The 16,649-nt window shown below is 41.0% G+C and overlaps 1 protein-coding gene across 4 annotated transcripts in view; it reads left to right on the top strand.

Annotated features, from left to right (window-relative positions):
- Positions 1-6,810: 6,810 nt before the first annotated feature.
- Positions 6,811-16,649, top strand: part of adcy5 (adenylate cyclase 5) — a 93,296-nt gene continuing 83,457 nt past the window's right edge. For all 4 annotated transcript variants that reach the window (XM_069154987.1, XM_069154985.1, XM_069154986.1 and 1 more), the window contains exon 1: positions 6,811-8,907. In XM_069154987.1, the coding sequence (XP_069011088.1) occupies positions 7,972-8,907 (936 nt within the window). In that variant the 5' untranslated portion in view covers positions 6,811-7,971. The remainder of the gene's footprint in view (positions 8,908-16,649) is intronic.

The raw sequence follows: 16,649 nt of genomic DNA, 5'->3' as shown, positions 1-16,649 counted from the left end.
AAGCTTTGATATGTAACAAACAACAGAACTGCATTGTAGCCGGAATACATGTTGGATGTTTAACTTTTATTTTGAAATACAGTGAAATCACTGTACTTTGGTACGTAAAGTTGTTGGTCATGGTTTATTTATATGGCGGTATGGAAGATTAAATGCTATTCCTATGAGTGACATGGCACATTGTGGAAATGTGTTTTCTGTGATTTTTAAACAATGCTACTTCTGTCACGCTCTGGAGTTGTAATCCTGAATGTTCGATATTTTGTTTGGCGTAGCTGCCGCTGCAGTATCTTAACACCAGGCTGAAAAGCATCCTTTTATTGGACTCTTGTGGTTAGAAGTAATGCTTGCTACAACACTGCCCTCCTGAGTACATGGCTACATCACTGCAGCAGCATGGAGGTCAGCAAAAACAAGATTTTCAGCTGTCGTTAGTTTTTAAATGGGCTGTTCACCCAAATGAATCCTTTCTCTGGTATTTTACCAGATTTGGGATACCCAATCCCATCTCTTAGATTTGTACCTCCATCCCAGTACATTAATGGTGAATTTAGTTGCGGTCCTCAGAAAGTTAGACAAGTGTCTCTGTCTAGAATCCCAATTACTCTGGATTGGTTGTTTCACACTTCCTCTTAGATGAAAAGAAAAGAAAAACTCACCCATCATGCGATGCAGAAATTGATAACGTAATAAGTTATACCTTTGTTTTACAATTCCTGTGAAAAATGCTCCGGTGATCCCACCACAACAGTTTTGGAGCCACTGCTCTGGATTTGTAATGTCTACAGCACCACAAACAAATTCCCATCACTGGTGTGGAGGCAGAGATCTCAGAAACAAGTATATCTTGGCTAATGTGTATATTGTTGTTTCTACTGTAGAGGTAACTAGGTTTTCTGTACATTGGGACTGACCCTTTAACATTTTTTCATTCCCAGTGGCTTCATATGTTCTTTAAAATGTGATTGCAGATGCCAACATCCATTACCTTGTGTCTTTTAAGCAAAGTCAATATCACAGTCACACACACAAAACAATTTCTCTTGCTTAGGTCCTGCTTGCTGTCATGTTCATAAACCTAACACTCTTCTTATTCCAACAAGGTGAGCAACAAGTGGCTGTCACGTCAAATCTAGCCTTCGTGCCCTCCGCCCCACCATAAATGGTCGAAGCATGACTTTGGGATACTTGGAAATGTCTTGCAGGAGCACGAGAGTAGCTCGTTTAAAAACTGCATGAAAGAGTGGATGTGGATGCCTGGAATGATGATCTGTGTGTAGCCTCAGAAGAAGAAATAGAAGCATGGTATGTGTTACTCCAGAACTGGTTCTACTGGGAAGAGTTTTGATACAAATGTTTTGCATGGGGCCAGCAGACTTTGTACAGGTATGAACAATGACTATATATTTACAATAAACCTATAATATGGGAAACATAGTCACTATTTTTGTTTTCACATAACTGGCATGCGCTGACACACGAATGTAAGATTGATGCTCCCTGTGAGGTTGAAAGCTTTTCTGATGATTCAGGGGGGGAAAGGCTGGTTTCTGTGTGTGCACCTTAATGTACCAGTGACTCATTCACTGCTGCGATCTGTAGGTGGGAACGTTGTTGTACAATTTATAAAATACAAACCATCTCCAAAGTAGGCCTCTCAAAGTCCATGTTCATACTGACATGAAAATGGATTGGATGTATGCAGCAGATCAGGATGTGCTTTCTCAGACTGTAAATACTGGGCAGGCTCAGTGAGAGCAGCCGAAGAACTGAACAGCTGACAACATACAAGACTGTCATTATCAGCCTGATTAAGTGATAAATATGACATGCAATCATATGCACTTCAATTCCAAAACTACATCAAGATATTGTTTGTTTTCAATTATTTGGATTTTTAATTGTTTGTATAGGCTACATTAAAATATTATTTGATTTGATTTATTTGTACGAAGATATAGGTAGGCAGTTGTGTGTGTGTGTGTGTGTGTGTGTGTGTATATATATATATACACACATTTGCATATGTGTACGTGTGTATACATGTACACATATATATATGTGTGTGTGTGTGTGTGTGTGTACATATGTGCATGTGTGTAGCACGCCACTAAATAAATATATATTTATATATATATGTGTGTGTGTGTATACATGTATGTATATATATATGTGTATGTGTGTATACATGTATGTATATATATATGAGTGTATGTGTGTGTGTGTGTATGTGTGTATACATGTACAGTATGTATATATATATGTGTGTGTATACATGTATGTATATATATATGTGTGTGTGTGTGTGTGTATGTATATATATATATGTATGTGTGTATATATATATATATATATGTGTGTGTGTGTGTGTGTGTGTGTGTGTAATCCCGGGAGTATCTTTAAAGGTTGCTCTCTACCAGGATGAGTCACACATCGCTGCAGCCCTCTCCATTTTCTCCTTTTTATGAAAGAGAGAAGGCTGTAGGCTGAATCTTCCTCCTGTGTTCGTCTCTGATGGGTTTTTTTTCAGGCTGCTGTGGGTGAGGGCTTCCTCACTGCGGTGTCACTTCTTCATGACACAGTATCACAACATCCACCCGTCGTGAATTGTTTTGCCTCTTCACCAAAGACAGCCGCGACATCACACACACGCTGTGAATATCTGATATGGCTGATGGCATCAGAGAGAATTGAATGGTTTATGTGCCAATAATGCATCGCCAACTCAAGTAAAAAACATTTCCGTGGGCTGCTGGGAATGTTTTCTCTTGCATAAGCTGCTTCTCTGCTGCCTCAGATGGGAGTTTTGTAACAGACTGCAAACAGAACTGGTCTTTGATGGGATGCTCTGGTCAGAGCATCTGACTGAAACAGTGTAACCTGATTATCATAAGTGCCATTTCATTTAACCTCATTTATTCATTATGATTACTCCTCTCTGAATTGTTGAACAAGCAGTGATTCAGAGGTCTGGAAGCAGGCTGCAGTCCTCCATCAGCTGTTCTGTGATGGCTGCATGGCTGCTGTGGTATGATGAGATAGTCATTGTTGCCATGGTGTGTGCTGGTACTTCTTCTTTGCAGCTACTATAACACGTATGTAATCTTGGATTTATTAACCCTATTTCGAATATAAACTTCCTTCTCCTATATCCTTAATTTTGACTATTCCAAATATAAAACCAAGTCAGACTTTTCCTTCTTTGACACGCGTCATCTCAAGATCTTTTCAGTGCCTGAAACTGTCAGAAGAGCTTAATAAGCCAAATTAATTTTACTGAATTTTTCCATTTGTCATGCTCAAATTTCATTTGTTATAAATTTATATCAGATAGATAGAAGCATTATTTTTCCTTGAAGGGAAATTGGTTTGTGGTTTGTTTTAGCTTTAAATTATGGGTTACATTTCAGTTCAGATTTAGTTAACAATGGATACAACATTTGGAATAATAGTCTAAACGTAAATGGACAAAAAAAATTAATGAACGAACTAACAAATAAATGGTTTAAAATACATAAATATTAGTGTAAATCCAAAGTTCATCCACTGATGAAGATCATCAGAAGCCTCTTGCTTTGGAGTTTGAGTGAAATCACCCTTCAAATAACTATTGTTACACGTGTGCATGTCTATAGATGAATTGTTCATTTCACATTCAGCTGATGGCAGCAGTGTTCTATGTCAGAGAACACTAGTGTTTCAGAAGAGCACCCACGTGTGTGTGTGTGTGTGTGTGTGTGTGTGTGTGTGTGGTTTAAATAGTTGTGAAACATAGTCTCAACATGCACATTTTGCACACAAGAGCTGCTGTATTGTATCCCACAGTGCTAAATTCCTCATGTAAGCCTGTAGTTTCTAAGTTATCGTAATGGTCTCATTATAGAAATGATAGTTTTGCTTATTTTTACTCAAATAAAATATTTACCTTTTATTGGAATTCATGTCCATATTTGGCTTTCTCAACCAGAAGAGTTCAGAGACGACGTGTGACATCTGTATTATCAGATAAAAGCAGGAAACACAGGCAGCTATTCCACATTAGACTGAAAGGATTTATTCAAATATTTTCAGCGTTTTGTGTAAATGTTTCCGTAAATAAATGTGAACCACTCATTCTACTTTCTTGTGTAAATGCACTGAAACAATAATTTATTGTAGAATTCAAACAAATAATTGAGGTAATAAATACAAGGCCAAACAAAATCTTGTTTTTCACTATCAAATGGTTATTTTAGTTTCCATGGTCATTTGTGCTTGCTTTCAGAAGGCTCTGCTCCTAGCAAGATGTGTGAGGAAGGTTATCAGTGTTTCCAGTATTTAATTGAATTATGATACATTTAGTGACTTCTGGCCTGAACCGGTTTAACAGTGGCAGCGGAGGAAGAAGCAGTCAGATTCTCAAGTAAAAGTACAGTAGCATCGCCTGCCTGTGTAAAAATGTTACTTTAGGCTACATTACTGGTAAGAAAGCCCATTTAACTCAAAGTTTCACCAGGAAAAGGTTACTGCAGAGTGATTTTTTTTTTTGATGGTGATTATATTTTTGTATTATTGTTACCATATGCAACACTTTAATAACTTCAGCTACTTTATATTCTGTGTGATCTGTTCGTTTCATTCAAGGAAATGTTTTATTGTTCATAAAGTGGTCATATACTGTATTTTGTATGTAAAATATTGAATACAGTATGTGGACACTCCTCCCTATTTGCTTATTGAGTACTGTATATATTTTTAGTCACAGGGCCATTTTCTATGTTTTATGGCCTCTCAGTTTAGTTTAAGTGAAATCTGAAACTTACAGCATTTAAAAAAAAATTGTTTTGGTGATAATGGTTCCAAGTTTGTGGCTGGATGGGGGTCCGCAGGCCAAAAATAAATGTTTACGTTATGTGAAATTTTATTTTATTCAGAATTCACATTCTAAATCTAAGATAAAGACTCCTTTTTAATTGTAATTTTGTAATTTTGCAATTTTGCAGAAATTCTTGTCAAAAACAGTCGTCTTGCCAATTTTAAAAAAAGTTCTGATGTCAGTGTGTCACGGCCTCGATCTCTCATCTCGATTGGCAGCTCAAAGTTAGTGATGTCGGACACACTAACAGCCCAAGAGCATCAGCAGGATAGAGGATACCATCAGTCTTCGTAGATAAGACGTAGGTCAATGTAATTTAATAGGAAAGCTTAACAACACAATGCTGTACATTGCCTTAAAATTCATTCAACAATTGAAGTTCATAGTCAGTACGGCTTGGATTTTACAGAACTTAAGAAGAAGCAGAAGAAGCACAAACTTGTCAAATGCTGTTGTGGGCCATAACAAAGTTTATTTTCTCTGATTATGCATCAGCAAATTGTGTTAGGTGTGCGTAAGAGAGCAAAGACAAAGACCACAAGAGAGCCAGCAAACAAGCAGTCATAAGACAAGCAGAGAAAATGAGTTGCACAACTTGAATCAAGATGATTTTGTATCTGATTTCTATCTGCGTTCCATTTTTATTTGAGGAGGACAGTGCTGAATGGATTCACCTGTTCTCTCCGTTAACAGAGTTTCACCCTTGAAGAACTCCAAAAAGGTCAAAGGGAATTCAGCTGGAGGTGATCTGGTCACATCGAACACATGAGGCTCCCTGTCACATGCTCTCAGTTCACATTCATTAGCACAAAATGTCTGCTTAGAATGAAAACAAATGTTCCTGACCTCGGATGTAAATGACTCCAGGACTGTGTTTGGTGGAAGAAGTGACCCACTGGACTGAATCACACGGCTTAAACAAATACCTGTCAGTAACAAAGAAAAGGACAAAAGGAATGATGGAATATCAAAAAAAATTACAAAAAGAAAATCTCATTGATAGTGTCCTGAATCAAAGATGACCTCTACAGTTTTCTCTTTGGTCTGACCAACACTTCAAAAGCAAAATATATGTAATTTAAAACTGTATTAGAAACAGACAAAAACTTCACGTCTTCAATTTTGAGATAGTTTTATAGACACAATTTAAATGTAGTGAATCAGATTTAAGTCTGACCCACTACATAATGCAGCTTGTAAGAGGCACAGTAAAACAAAGCCGACTCTCCGAAATAAGATATAAATCTGTTGAAATTATTAGCTTATATAGGCTAAGTGAAAAATGTCTTTCTACATGGACCTGTTTATGATATTTTTAGCTCCATTTAAAAGTGCTATGTTGTCTTCTTAATTGTTTACACTTTTTCTTTTTCAATTACCCCTTATGACTAAATCCATTTGTTTTCAAAACTTAAAATGCATAGAAGAATGTTTCACAATTAAAGCCACAAATCACAAAATGAAACATGGCAGAATAGACATGCAAACCACAGAATATGTACTGAAATGAGTGAATCTTGCAATGTTTGTACTGCAAGAAAAATATCTGGAGATATGAAGCTGCTTTATTGGCAGAACAGTTCAGAAATGATCATGCCATTATTTTAAGAGAGGAGAATGTGAAATTCTTGGTTTTGTTTTTGGACCCAAAGTGCTTCAAATGGAAACCAGTGAAGAAATTGATTCCCTCACTGGGAGAAGATTCACCCATCAGAGTGCGTGCGTGCGTGTGTGTGTGTGTGTGTGTGTGTGTGTGTGTGTGTGTGTGTGTGTGTGTGTGTGTGTGCGTGTGTGTGTGTGTGTGTGTGTGTGTGTGGGAGGGGGGGGGGGGGGTGCTGAGCTCTCCAGCTGTGAGCATAGACCCGCCCATTCATCGAAAGCGCCCGGGAGTCGCGCAGCCTCTGATTTGGATGGACCGACCCGCCGTCCAATGACAGCGCGTCAGAGCGTGACTCACCCTTTTTCTTTCCCAATGGCAGCGCGACGGAGAAGCTTGGTTGAATGACCATTAAAGTAGCAATCAGCGGTAAATATGTTACGATGCCACGCTCTAAACAGACCAAGCGGATAGTCCGAGGCTGCTGGAGCGCACGTTTGCACCGGTTCGGACACTTCACGGAATGCTGCCGCTGCACGGCCGCGGATTCGCTGCACGGCCGCGGATTCGCTGCACGCAGAGTCTGACTGCAAATCAAATCAAGAGTCGCTCTCCGGGGATTTGAGCAGTGATGGACAGCTGTTGGACATTGATTTGGTGTAGAGGTTGACGATTGAACGTGCGGCGACACACGCGTATACCATGGACCAAGAAGCTGTGTTTTGTGGCTGCCAGAGGTGGAGGAGGAGCGGCTGACTTCTCTCTGCTCCGATTAGTGTCAGCGTGTGAGAGGATCGTGATGATGCTTTTTGGCCAAACGTGATGCTCCCACCGCCGCTCAGGCTCAAGTGTTTGGTCAATTCAGGTGCATGAAGACCGGACACGACCAAAAGCGAGCTGCCAACATGGGATCGAGCTTTATTCATTCGGTGCACCTCCGTCTTCTCTGTCCACGAAGCGCTGACAAGAATACAGGAAACACGTCCGCAGATCTAACGGATTCACGGCGTAATTGATGGTGCTGCGCTATGATCTCTGGGGACGATCTTGAGTTGTGTAATGGTTTTTGTGCAACCTCTACATGGATGGTAGTTAATTGGGCCCAATGATGTAGAGCCAAATCCACCTGGATCTAATGTTCCCTCCTCCTGTGGCGAACCTGGCTCCTCTGTGACTTTTGCGCATGTTCAATTGTTTTTTTTTATTCCCACAGCTTTTCACCACGCCAGAATATTGCTTTGGGTGATTTACATTTTTAAGGATTTTATAATGAATATTTGCCTTTAAAAGAGCAGCCTATACTGACTTAAAGCAGGCTGTTTCAACCGTGACCAGCTATGGGACATTCAGCGCCAAATTTAATGCGCTTCATCCTTTGGATTATATAGTTCCCTGACTTTAGTTTGCAGTGGAACGCAACTTTTCCTAGTGTGTGTGTGTGTGTGTGTGTGTGTGTGTGTGTGTGTGTGTGTGTGTGATTCTTTAGGCACAGCTCTGTCGTTGCCTCCCATTCCCGACCATGTCCAGATCAAACAGTGTCAGCCCACCCGGAGTCTGTGCACCCGGGCTGAGGGGAGGGACCGAACACAGATCAGCTTGGGGAGAGTCTGAGTCTGTGGCCAACGGGTGCCCATACTCCACCAGATCCCCGCGCAGGAAGCTCACCCGGACCAACAGCCGGTGGAGGGAGGAGGATGATCAGGACCACCGGCCGCCCGGGAGAGCCTCCACCACCGTCAGCAGGGTCAGCTTCAGGTCCAGGTCGGCTTGGCAGGACCATGGCGAGGAGAGCCGAGACAACAACCGCGCGTCCACGAAGCGTTCTGAGGGCGAGGTGAGACCCAAGTCTGTGGAGCTGGGTCTGGAAGAGCGGCGAGCCAAGGCGAGGACCGACGAGGAGGAGGTCATGCCCGAAGTAAACTTTTCTTTAGTGGCGTGCTGCACCAGCGTCATGCACATTTTCAAATCCAAAAAATTCCAGTCGGAGAAGTTGGAGCGGCTGTACCAGCGCTACTTTTTCCGCCTCAACCAGAGCAGTCTGACTATGCTCATGGCAGTGCTCGTGCTGGTCTTCACGGTCATGCTGGGCTTTCACTGCTCCGGTGGGACACAGGGGCCGAGCGTAACGTATGTGGTGATATTTTCCGTGGCCATCTTCCTCACACTCGTACTCATGGTGGTCTGCAACAGGAACGGCTTCCACCAGGACCACATGTGGGTGGTGTGCTATGTGGTCATCTTGGTGGTGCTGGTGATCCAGGTGATCGGAGTACTGCTTGTACAGCCCAGAAGTGCCTCAGAGGGGATCTGGTGGACCGTGTTCTTCATCCATGTCATCTACACTCTGCTGCCCGTCAGGATGCGCGCTGCGGTCATCACTGGAGTTATTCTTTCCGCCATCCATGTGGCCCTTTCTTGGGTGTTAAACGGGGTGGACAGCTTTCTCTGGAAGCAGGTAATGTCTAAGAATGTGCTTTTTTTTTTGTAAAGTTTTATAACAATCCTGCCAAGCGTACGGCTTCCACACATTAACTGTGCGCAATAACGCACAAAAAAACGTGCATTTCCTTCAAAACCTCCTGCTGCCCGAATAGTTTTTTCTCACTCTCAACTGGGATAAATCTCTGAGTGAAGTAGTATTCTATTATATTAGTTAATATGTTGGGTAGTGCAGTGTTGTGGGTTAAAAAAGGTTCCCCACAGAAGTGGCATGCAATCGTCTCTTTGGGGCAAGACAGAAATGAAACAAGGGGGCACAACTGGCTCCTCAAGGAGGATAGTTCTTTACACTTTTCTAAGTTGTTTTTTGAGTATAAGGAGAGACTAAGTGTGACCGTTTTAACACTTCTGCCTTCAGACTTCGGCTCTAAATTACAAGAAGCAACTGAGGACTTTAAGGAGCATTTTCTTGCCCCACAGCATATTGTATTAAACAGTCTTTAACCAGCTTTAGGTGCATTTTTCTGACTGGAGAAGCATTCTGGATTATGGGAGGTGACTTATGAAAGCCAGAGGGTCATCTTGGGAGATATTAGGGCAAAAAATGAAGCTTTGAAGAGTCCCATTAGGTCTCAGCAACTGTGGGATAAGTAATAGTTTAATGGAAGAAGGGCCATGAAGATCATTTCTGTAGAAATAATGTGGCAACATTTTACTTGAACTTTCTTCTCACTGAGTTTGTTGTTGGGGCTGCTGTCTCTTCTTTAGACTAATATTGAATAACTTGACAAATTGAGCTACCGTAGTCCTTATAGACGGACACTTTTGAGAGCAAGCTGCCGGTTGCCACGGAAACCACAGCTGGCTTGTTGCTCCTCAGGGTAGCTGACAACTGTACAGTCAGTTTAGACAGATTTTCCTTTTGCAGCCGGAGTCTTGTATTTTCATTTGTCTTTGTCAAATCTTGGTCCCATTTGTTCGTCGCGAGCAGCAGTGCATGAAGAGCCTCATCACAAAACCAAAAACAGAAATCAGAAATGAGTCTGATTGCAGGTGTTGGATACAATCTGGAAGCATTTGTCAGCCACAAATTAGGAAAAAAAGGACACATAATCTTCTCTTCATGTACCTATTCAAGTCTATTACGTTTACTTTTTCTGATTATCATTATTTTCTGATTCATCTCATTATGTGTCATCATGCATCATGACACAGGGCTGATCATCAGATAATGCAGTGTTGCCACATATAGCTCTTTATGAAAAATGATTGTTACAGTACTTACTGTATTCACAACGTGGCTTCCTGTTAGGATGGAATTTGGGGCTATTTATTGTCTATATTAGCGTTCCTATAACAAATCTTGCACATAATTACCTTTTCCAGACTACATAAGGATAAAGGGGATGTTTGAGAATTTTTTTTTTTGGAGTGGATTCAGTATATCTTTAAGCAACCGCTCAGATATGCAGCTAATATAAATCTCGACCCGTGAATGTCGGCCTCACAGCACATTTCTAACCATGAATATTTATCATATTTAGGACTGATTATTTTATTATATATTTATTAAAGACCGAACTGCTGGGTAATTATCTGAATTCAGAGCTGTTTTTCTCTTAGCCTTAGAAAGGCTGCTTTCAGGTAGGTTTACTTATCTGGACTTGTAATAAGCTTACAGTTGTTAGTTTCTGGGGATATTGATTTAATGTGCTGCTGAGTCTGCACCTTCCTCACGACATCCAAATGCCTCTGGTAGTACTTTTACAACATTACATTCAAAACTTCTCTCTGAGGCCGGTGGAGTTACGTCTGTAATAAAGTTGCTCACACAAATGGGTTTAATTTTCCGCGATCATGTAAAGGTAAATTTAATTGCATCGTCTGCTGAGTTCTCCCACTCAGTGTTAATAACCCCACACTGAGCTCATGGTTGCTGTAACTTCTAATTCTGTAGCTCCTCTGTCCTATCCTATGTCTTTTGGCTGTTGACCCAGTTTACTGCTTTTATCAGGCCCTACACTGCTAATAAACATTTTTCTTAACTGCTTAGCTCTTATACAGTAGGCGGTGTTGTAAAGACGTCAGAGAGAAGATGGATTAATGTCTTTTGTGCTCAAGGACTTCCCTGAAAGTGGACGTACAGTATGTGGAAGGGTCTGTTCATTTAAAGGGATTTATACTTGATATTTTAGATTATACCCCATCAAGCAAGTTCATAAAGAAAAGGATTTCCGAGTTTGATGTGGCTCTCTTGAACACCTTGTGGGATTAAGTTGAACAGAGACTGCTAGCAGTCACTAAGATGAGTGGTCGACCTCGATACGATGACTGGATTCATGCCTCTGCAATCAAGGGGTTCTGCTTTACCTGTAACGGTCTTGTGTGTGGGCTCTGACGTTATGCTGTAGGCTTCACCGTAGCTGATGTGCACCTTGTGGTCACAGCATCGACAGAGACAGCACAAATGGTGATTAGAGATTTGTGTTTCCCCTTCATGTTGCTGACAGTCTGTTGAGTACCAAACCTCCAAGAGAGGGATTTCACTTCAAACCCTGTGCTCACCGCTGTCCATGTTTTGTGTTAATGAACACACGCATATAAACATGCAGGAGTCCTGGGAAGCCCTCTGATTTATAGCTGACTAGTGTTTGCGTTGACTATAAATCCAGCATTATCCATCATCTCTGCTGTTGTCACTTTACAGTGACAAAGACAGGTCTGTTGCCTCCACTGAGGTAACTGTGTTCACTGAAAGCTTTTCAGAAACGACCTGTCTGTCAAGCAGTCTGTCTTTTAGCAGACACTTTTTCCAGCAGCGTTTTTGAGTTATGTGATCAGTGGCAATGGAAACACTTTGAGGTGACATTTTTCTCTTAATTGCTGCACACATCACATGGTCTCGTCTTTATTTTGTGTCTGCGTTGCCTAAATTGTGATTATGAGCAGAAGGAAGGCATTTTTTTGTCATACCTGATAGCTTAAAAAAAGTAACACAAACAACAAAGAAGAGCTGATGTAGCTGTTTGTACAAAGTGGGCGCAAATGAAATGCATAGTGTCACAATAAAAGCCCTTGGATGAGAAAAAGAGAATTCTAGATTGGCTGGTACTAAAACCACCAGGAACCAGGAGAGTGCTGGCTGTTACAGCAGCAGAATTATGCTCAAATGACATTTCAAACAATCTCAAGTGGATCTATAGTTCTGCTGTCCAAACACTTTTGGCAAGTACTTTTATATTTGAAGCCTGACAGACATAAGCTTTTCAACAGTGCACTTCAGAGGCCATGGAAATACAATGGCTTACACTAGATCTGGGCCATCAGTAGTGTATCCAACTTTAGAAAGACAACATTTTATTTGGACACCATTTAAAAACCCAATGACAGTATGGACAACATGGTAACATGGTACCATTGAACTCTCTCCGCTATCACGAGTGCATCAGCAATTAAAAGTTGCAACAAATGTGTCAACCTCCGGAGAGGATGTATAATTTCACTTTTTTTTTTTTTTTTTGAAATCCCTTTATTTTCTTTTGGAATCTGATGTTTGGTTACATAAGCACAAACCAGACTGATAAGTTTAGTTTAGTTTTGTGTGAATGGCATGTGACCCTGCATCTGTTTGTATTTCCTGCAAAAGCCACATTGTCATTTGATGTGCTGATTTGAGTGTGTGGGAACGAGTTGCTGTATTTGTTGCTCTTTCCTCACCATGCTGTTGTTTTTAGCATATCTGCTCTCCCCTGTTTACATAGGACCCGGCTAGTTGCTGAGCTGGACAACCGCTGTTTATGAAAGATCCCGAGATAATGCCGTTTCTTCTGTGATTTCTGTCAGTCTTGAGAAATGCAGCATCAATTTTAATCTTTTCTAACGCTCCACTTCATCTATACATCAGTGCAAAACTGGGATGATCTGTTCACTTTGATTTTCAACTCATGCTGCTGTTCATATGATGATGCATTTCTCAGCTGCTACAGGGAAACTCTTCACTGGATTGCAGAAGTAGTGTGTTGTGGTTTGTGGTTTCTGTGATCAAGTACAAACATTTCTATTCAAACTGGTGGCACCAGGAAACAGGGTGTACTACTATGGTAACGCTACGTGAAACTACCCCGATGACTTCTTCAGTGTGACACATGCACTCGCTGGATCCTTTTATTGGCAACCGAACAGTGGAACGTCTTCACCTCCACAAATAACCACGGTGCCATCAGCTATTTAACAGTGGTGGGTTTGTGCAGGATGTTCAGTGTTGTGCACGCAGTGACAATTCTCTCTGCCCAACCAGTGGTCTCTATTGTTTTAGTATCGGCTCACCTCGCTTGGGACCATGACAGATACCAAAACTAGTACCAGGCGCCAGGTGCTATCTACAGCCCAATTAAGAACCAAAAAAAGTGAGCAAAGTCTAATCGAACAGGAACTGGCGCCAGAGGACCAGCTTTTGTAGGACTAATGAGAGAGAGTTTAATCAAGGTTGCTGCAGCAGTCGCTCAACTAGTCTTTTAATCCATTAATTCTTCCTTGTCAAAACTTGGCTCCTACGTTACCCACAATGCTACTCAACCCCTGACAATATATTCAGAGGTTGGGATGTGTTATGCTAGTAGCAGCTAACGGAGCCTTGAGTTGCTAACCTGCCACAGAAAAGTGAGGTGGGCCGGAGCTCTTTTCTTTCTAATTGCACACCTCCGGAATCTTTTCATTTTTAAAACTTTCAGTTTTTATACCCAGCTGACGCCGTTCGAGGCTGTTTCAGACTTCACATGGCTCCCTCTGGAGCCACAAAACGCATAAGATAGAAACCGATGTGTAAAAATCACTGTTCCAAGTTTTTACATCACCTGCAAGTCAGTTATGAGGAGAACCACTAATTATCTGTGAAGAAATGATTTTATCTCTGATCTGGGATTGATTTAACTTGCCTATCCTCACCATTCTTGAGATAATTCTTGAGACTTCTCCTGAGTTACTTCCTGCATTTGTTTCCTGAACTTGTTTCCTCACTTTCTGCGACTGTTGGGTTGGGACGCCCTGTTTCCATTCCACTCTGCCCCCCTCTCCAAATTCAGGGAGGAGGGCATGTAAGCGGACCAGTCCCAGTTGGCAGGATTCCAGCGGTAACAGGGTTTTCTGCCTCTCTAATTGAATTGCCTGTTGCTCGTAATGTGTGGAAATTCAAAACAGATGTCCACATCATTTAGCCTTCCTTTTACCTGCCTTGTTACACACCCATCCCTCCTGGTTCTGACCTGGGTCTGGACATGCTTTTCATTTCCTGGTGAGACTAAGCCCCTGTGGACACACTTTTAACCACTCTCCTCTCCTGGAATGAGCTCCATGCGCTGTGGAGCGATGAGATAGAAGTGGCCCTCGGGAAAACTGTCTAAATCAGAATCTAAACACCAGATTTCACTTTGCAAGGTTCACTGCTTTGTCCTTGTCCCCTGTGGCAGCATCCAACTATCTAGTTTCAGCTGTTTGCTTTGTTAAATTGTATTTTAGCCCGTGAGCGCCCGTAGGAATGAGGAGTGTGACGGAGGATACTGCTAGATTGGAGATTGTATTTGAATCAAACATGGCTGCAGGGCGAGCCAGAGCACCTCTCAGAGACCACTGCTGACGCGTTTCCCCATGGGTCCACAAAACAGTGCCCTGTACTCCCGTAACTTGGCAACAGATTCTATTTCACAAACACCAACCAACTTCTGTAAGTGCTTCCCTGGGAGCACCTGTGTATTTTTTCCTCCAGCCATAGGCCGCCTGCTCATCATTTTATGCACTGGGTGAACATGATGAAAGATAACACAGAAGTGATGCAACCTGTACTCAGTCCATCTCCCTGACATCCAGTGATGGTCAGTCCTGTGTGAAATAACTCAAGCGTGACAGTATCACTCATCAGACAGAAAAAAAACCTTGTGCCTTAATATTAGTTTTTTCATGTTTGTATTTGAGATTTTTTTTTTTCCTTTGCTCTTTTGTAGAGTTTTGTATTTTAGAGTTTCTGCTGTATTGTATTTAACGGAAAAAACATCAACGACATTTGACTCAAGGATCAATCTGGAGAAAATTGACCTCACCATAGAGGAGAAAAAAGGGTAGTAAGCAGATTTCCTGACTATTCAGTCTTGCACTGTTCATTCTGGCAGAGAGACAAAATTCGCCAAAACCAGACTTGATATTTATGATTCTGATTTCTATTGCAATCTAGCAGGTGCTCTCTTCCAGCACAGCATAGGTGTGGTGCTGCCAAATGCGTCGCCACTTTTTTTCTCCAGGTGAGGAAATGAAATGATCGCAGTTCACTTGATATGGCTGCAATTCATTAACATTTTTAAGTACTTGAAGATCCAATCATCTCTAAAGGGAATGTCATGCAAGAGAGCCGTTACAAACAAATGGAATGGTCAAAGTTTTCATATTGACATTTAAGGTGTTCTGATTGATTGACATTATCGACTTGAAACCCTTCATTTCTTAACAAGGCGTTTATTGTGAAATGTTTTCAGGAACATGTTGTGACATCATTAATTAACCATGATCATGAAGATGATGATGGTTAATAATTCATTAATGTTGGGATCAATTGAATGAAGGTTTGTCTTGGACACAACTTGGAGTTTTGTTGACTCAACATTTGATTATTTTCTGTGTCAGAGAGCTGATGTAGCTCACCTGGTAAAGAAGCAGGTTTGGTAATCTATCCTGTCTATCTGTCTTATCTGTCCTATCTCTCTATCTCTATCTCGAGATAAGTTGTCTGTTGGAGAAGCTATTTTTCTGTTAGAGTTCATCCAAGAAACAAGAACTTTCCATGTTCTCATGCAAATACTGAAATTTAATTTTGCTCCTATTGAATGGTAAAACCTCAATGAGGACTCTGCTTAATTAGCTTTTACCTACTTGTGCCATTTATTGTTTAAAATTTTGGCGTACACGGATGTCAGGGTTCAGGTTGTTGTAAAGCCTTGAATGGGACTAGAGAGGGTTTACAGTTATTTGAAAAATCTATTTATCTAAAAATAAAAAATAAAAACCAAAACTTAATTTTCAGTGGCAAATCCTTTTATTATTATTATTTATTTTTTTTGTAACAAACTGTACAGCCACATTGAAGACCTTGATTTTCATTAGCTGTGCTGCATTTTTCTGTTAATAATTAGAAATTAATGTGCAACTTCTAACTATGCAAACTGTTGAAAAAGATTCAGGGATCAGGTTGAATGCATCAGAAAGAGCTCGTTATTTTTCACTTGTCAAACAGCTTGTTGCTGTTGGAAATTATAGATAATTGATATTTGAATCGATATTTAATTTTATTTAGTCCAGCTTGACAAGTACAGTCAATGCTGCAGTCATTTCAGCTGGGCCTTCAGTGATTGTAATAAAGAGAAAATGCCCTCTCCTTTTGATGTTGGCATGTTGCTGTAATTACAGAGATATTATTTGACAGTTAAATCTTAAACTGATGGATGATTTCCACTTTCACATTGCTGTGTTTCCACTGTGGTGAGCTGAGCAACACTTGGGCTTGCACTGGGGGCTTCATTGCTTCACTCTGCTCATCTGACATTCATTAGTTTTAATTAGTTTGTTTGCCATGTAGAAATTCTGACTTACGACTATTATTTTCAGGGGAAATTATATAAATCATTTTGATACATACATCTCTAATGTACAGTTAGTTGTCTCGCGAGTGAATTCCCCTGGTAGTTGGTATGAAGTGGAAGGCTCCCGCTTTTTGCT

This window comes from Embiotoca jacksoni, unplaced genomic scaffold (assembly GCF_022577435.1).
Source record: "Embiotoca jacksoni isolate LCO1_2020_lvr unplaced genomic scaffold, fEmbJac1.0.p SCAF_2, whole genome shotgun sequence".
Classification (NCBI taxonomy): domain Eukaryota; kingdom Metazoa; phylum Chordata; class Actinopteri; family Embiotocidae; genus Embiotoca; species Embiotoca jacksoni.
The sequence above is the reverse complement of the archived record's forward strand: the minus strand, read 5'-3'. Positions and strand labels throughout refer to the sequence as shown.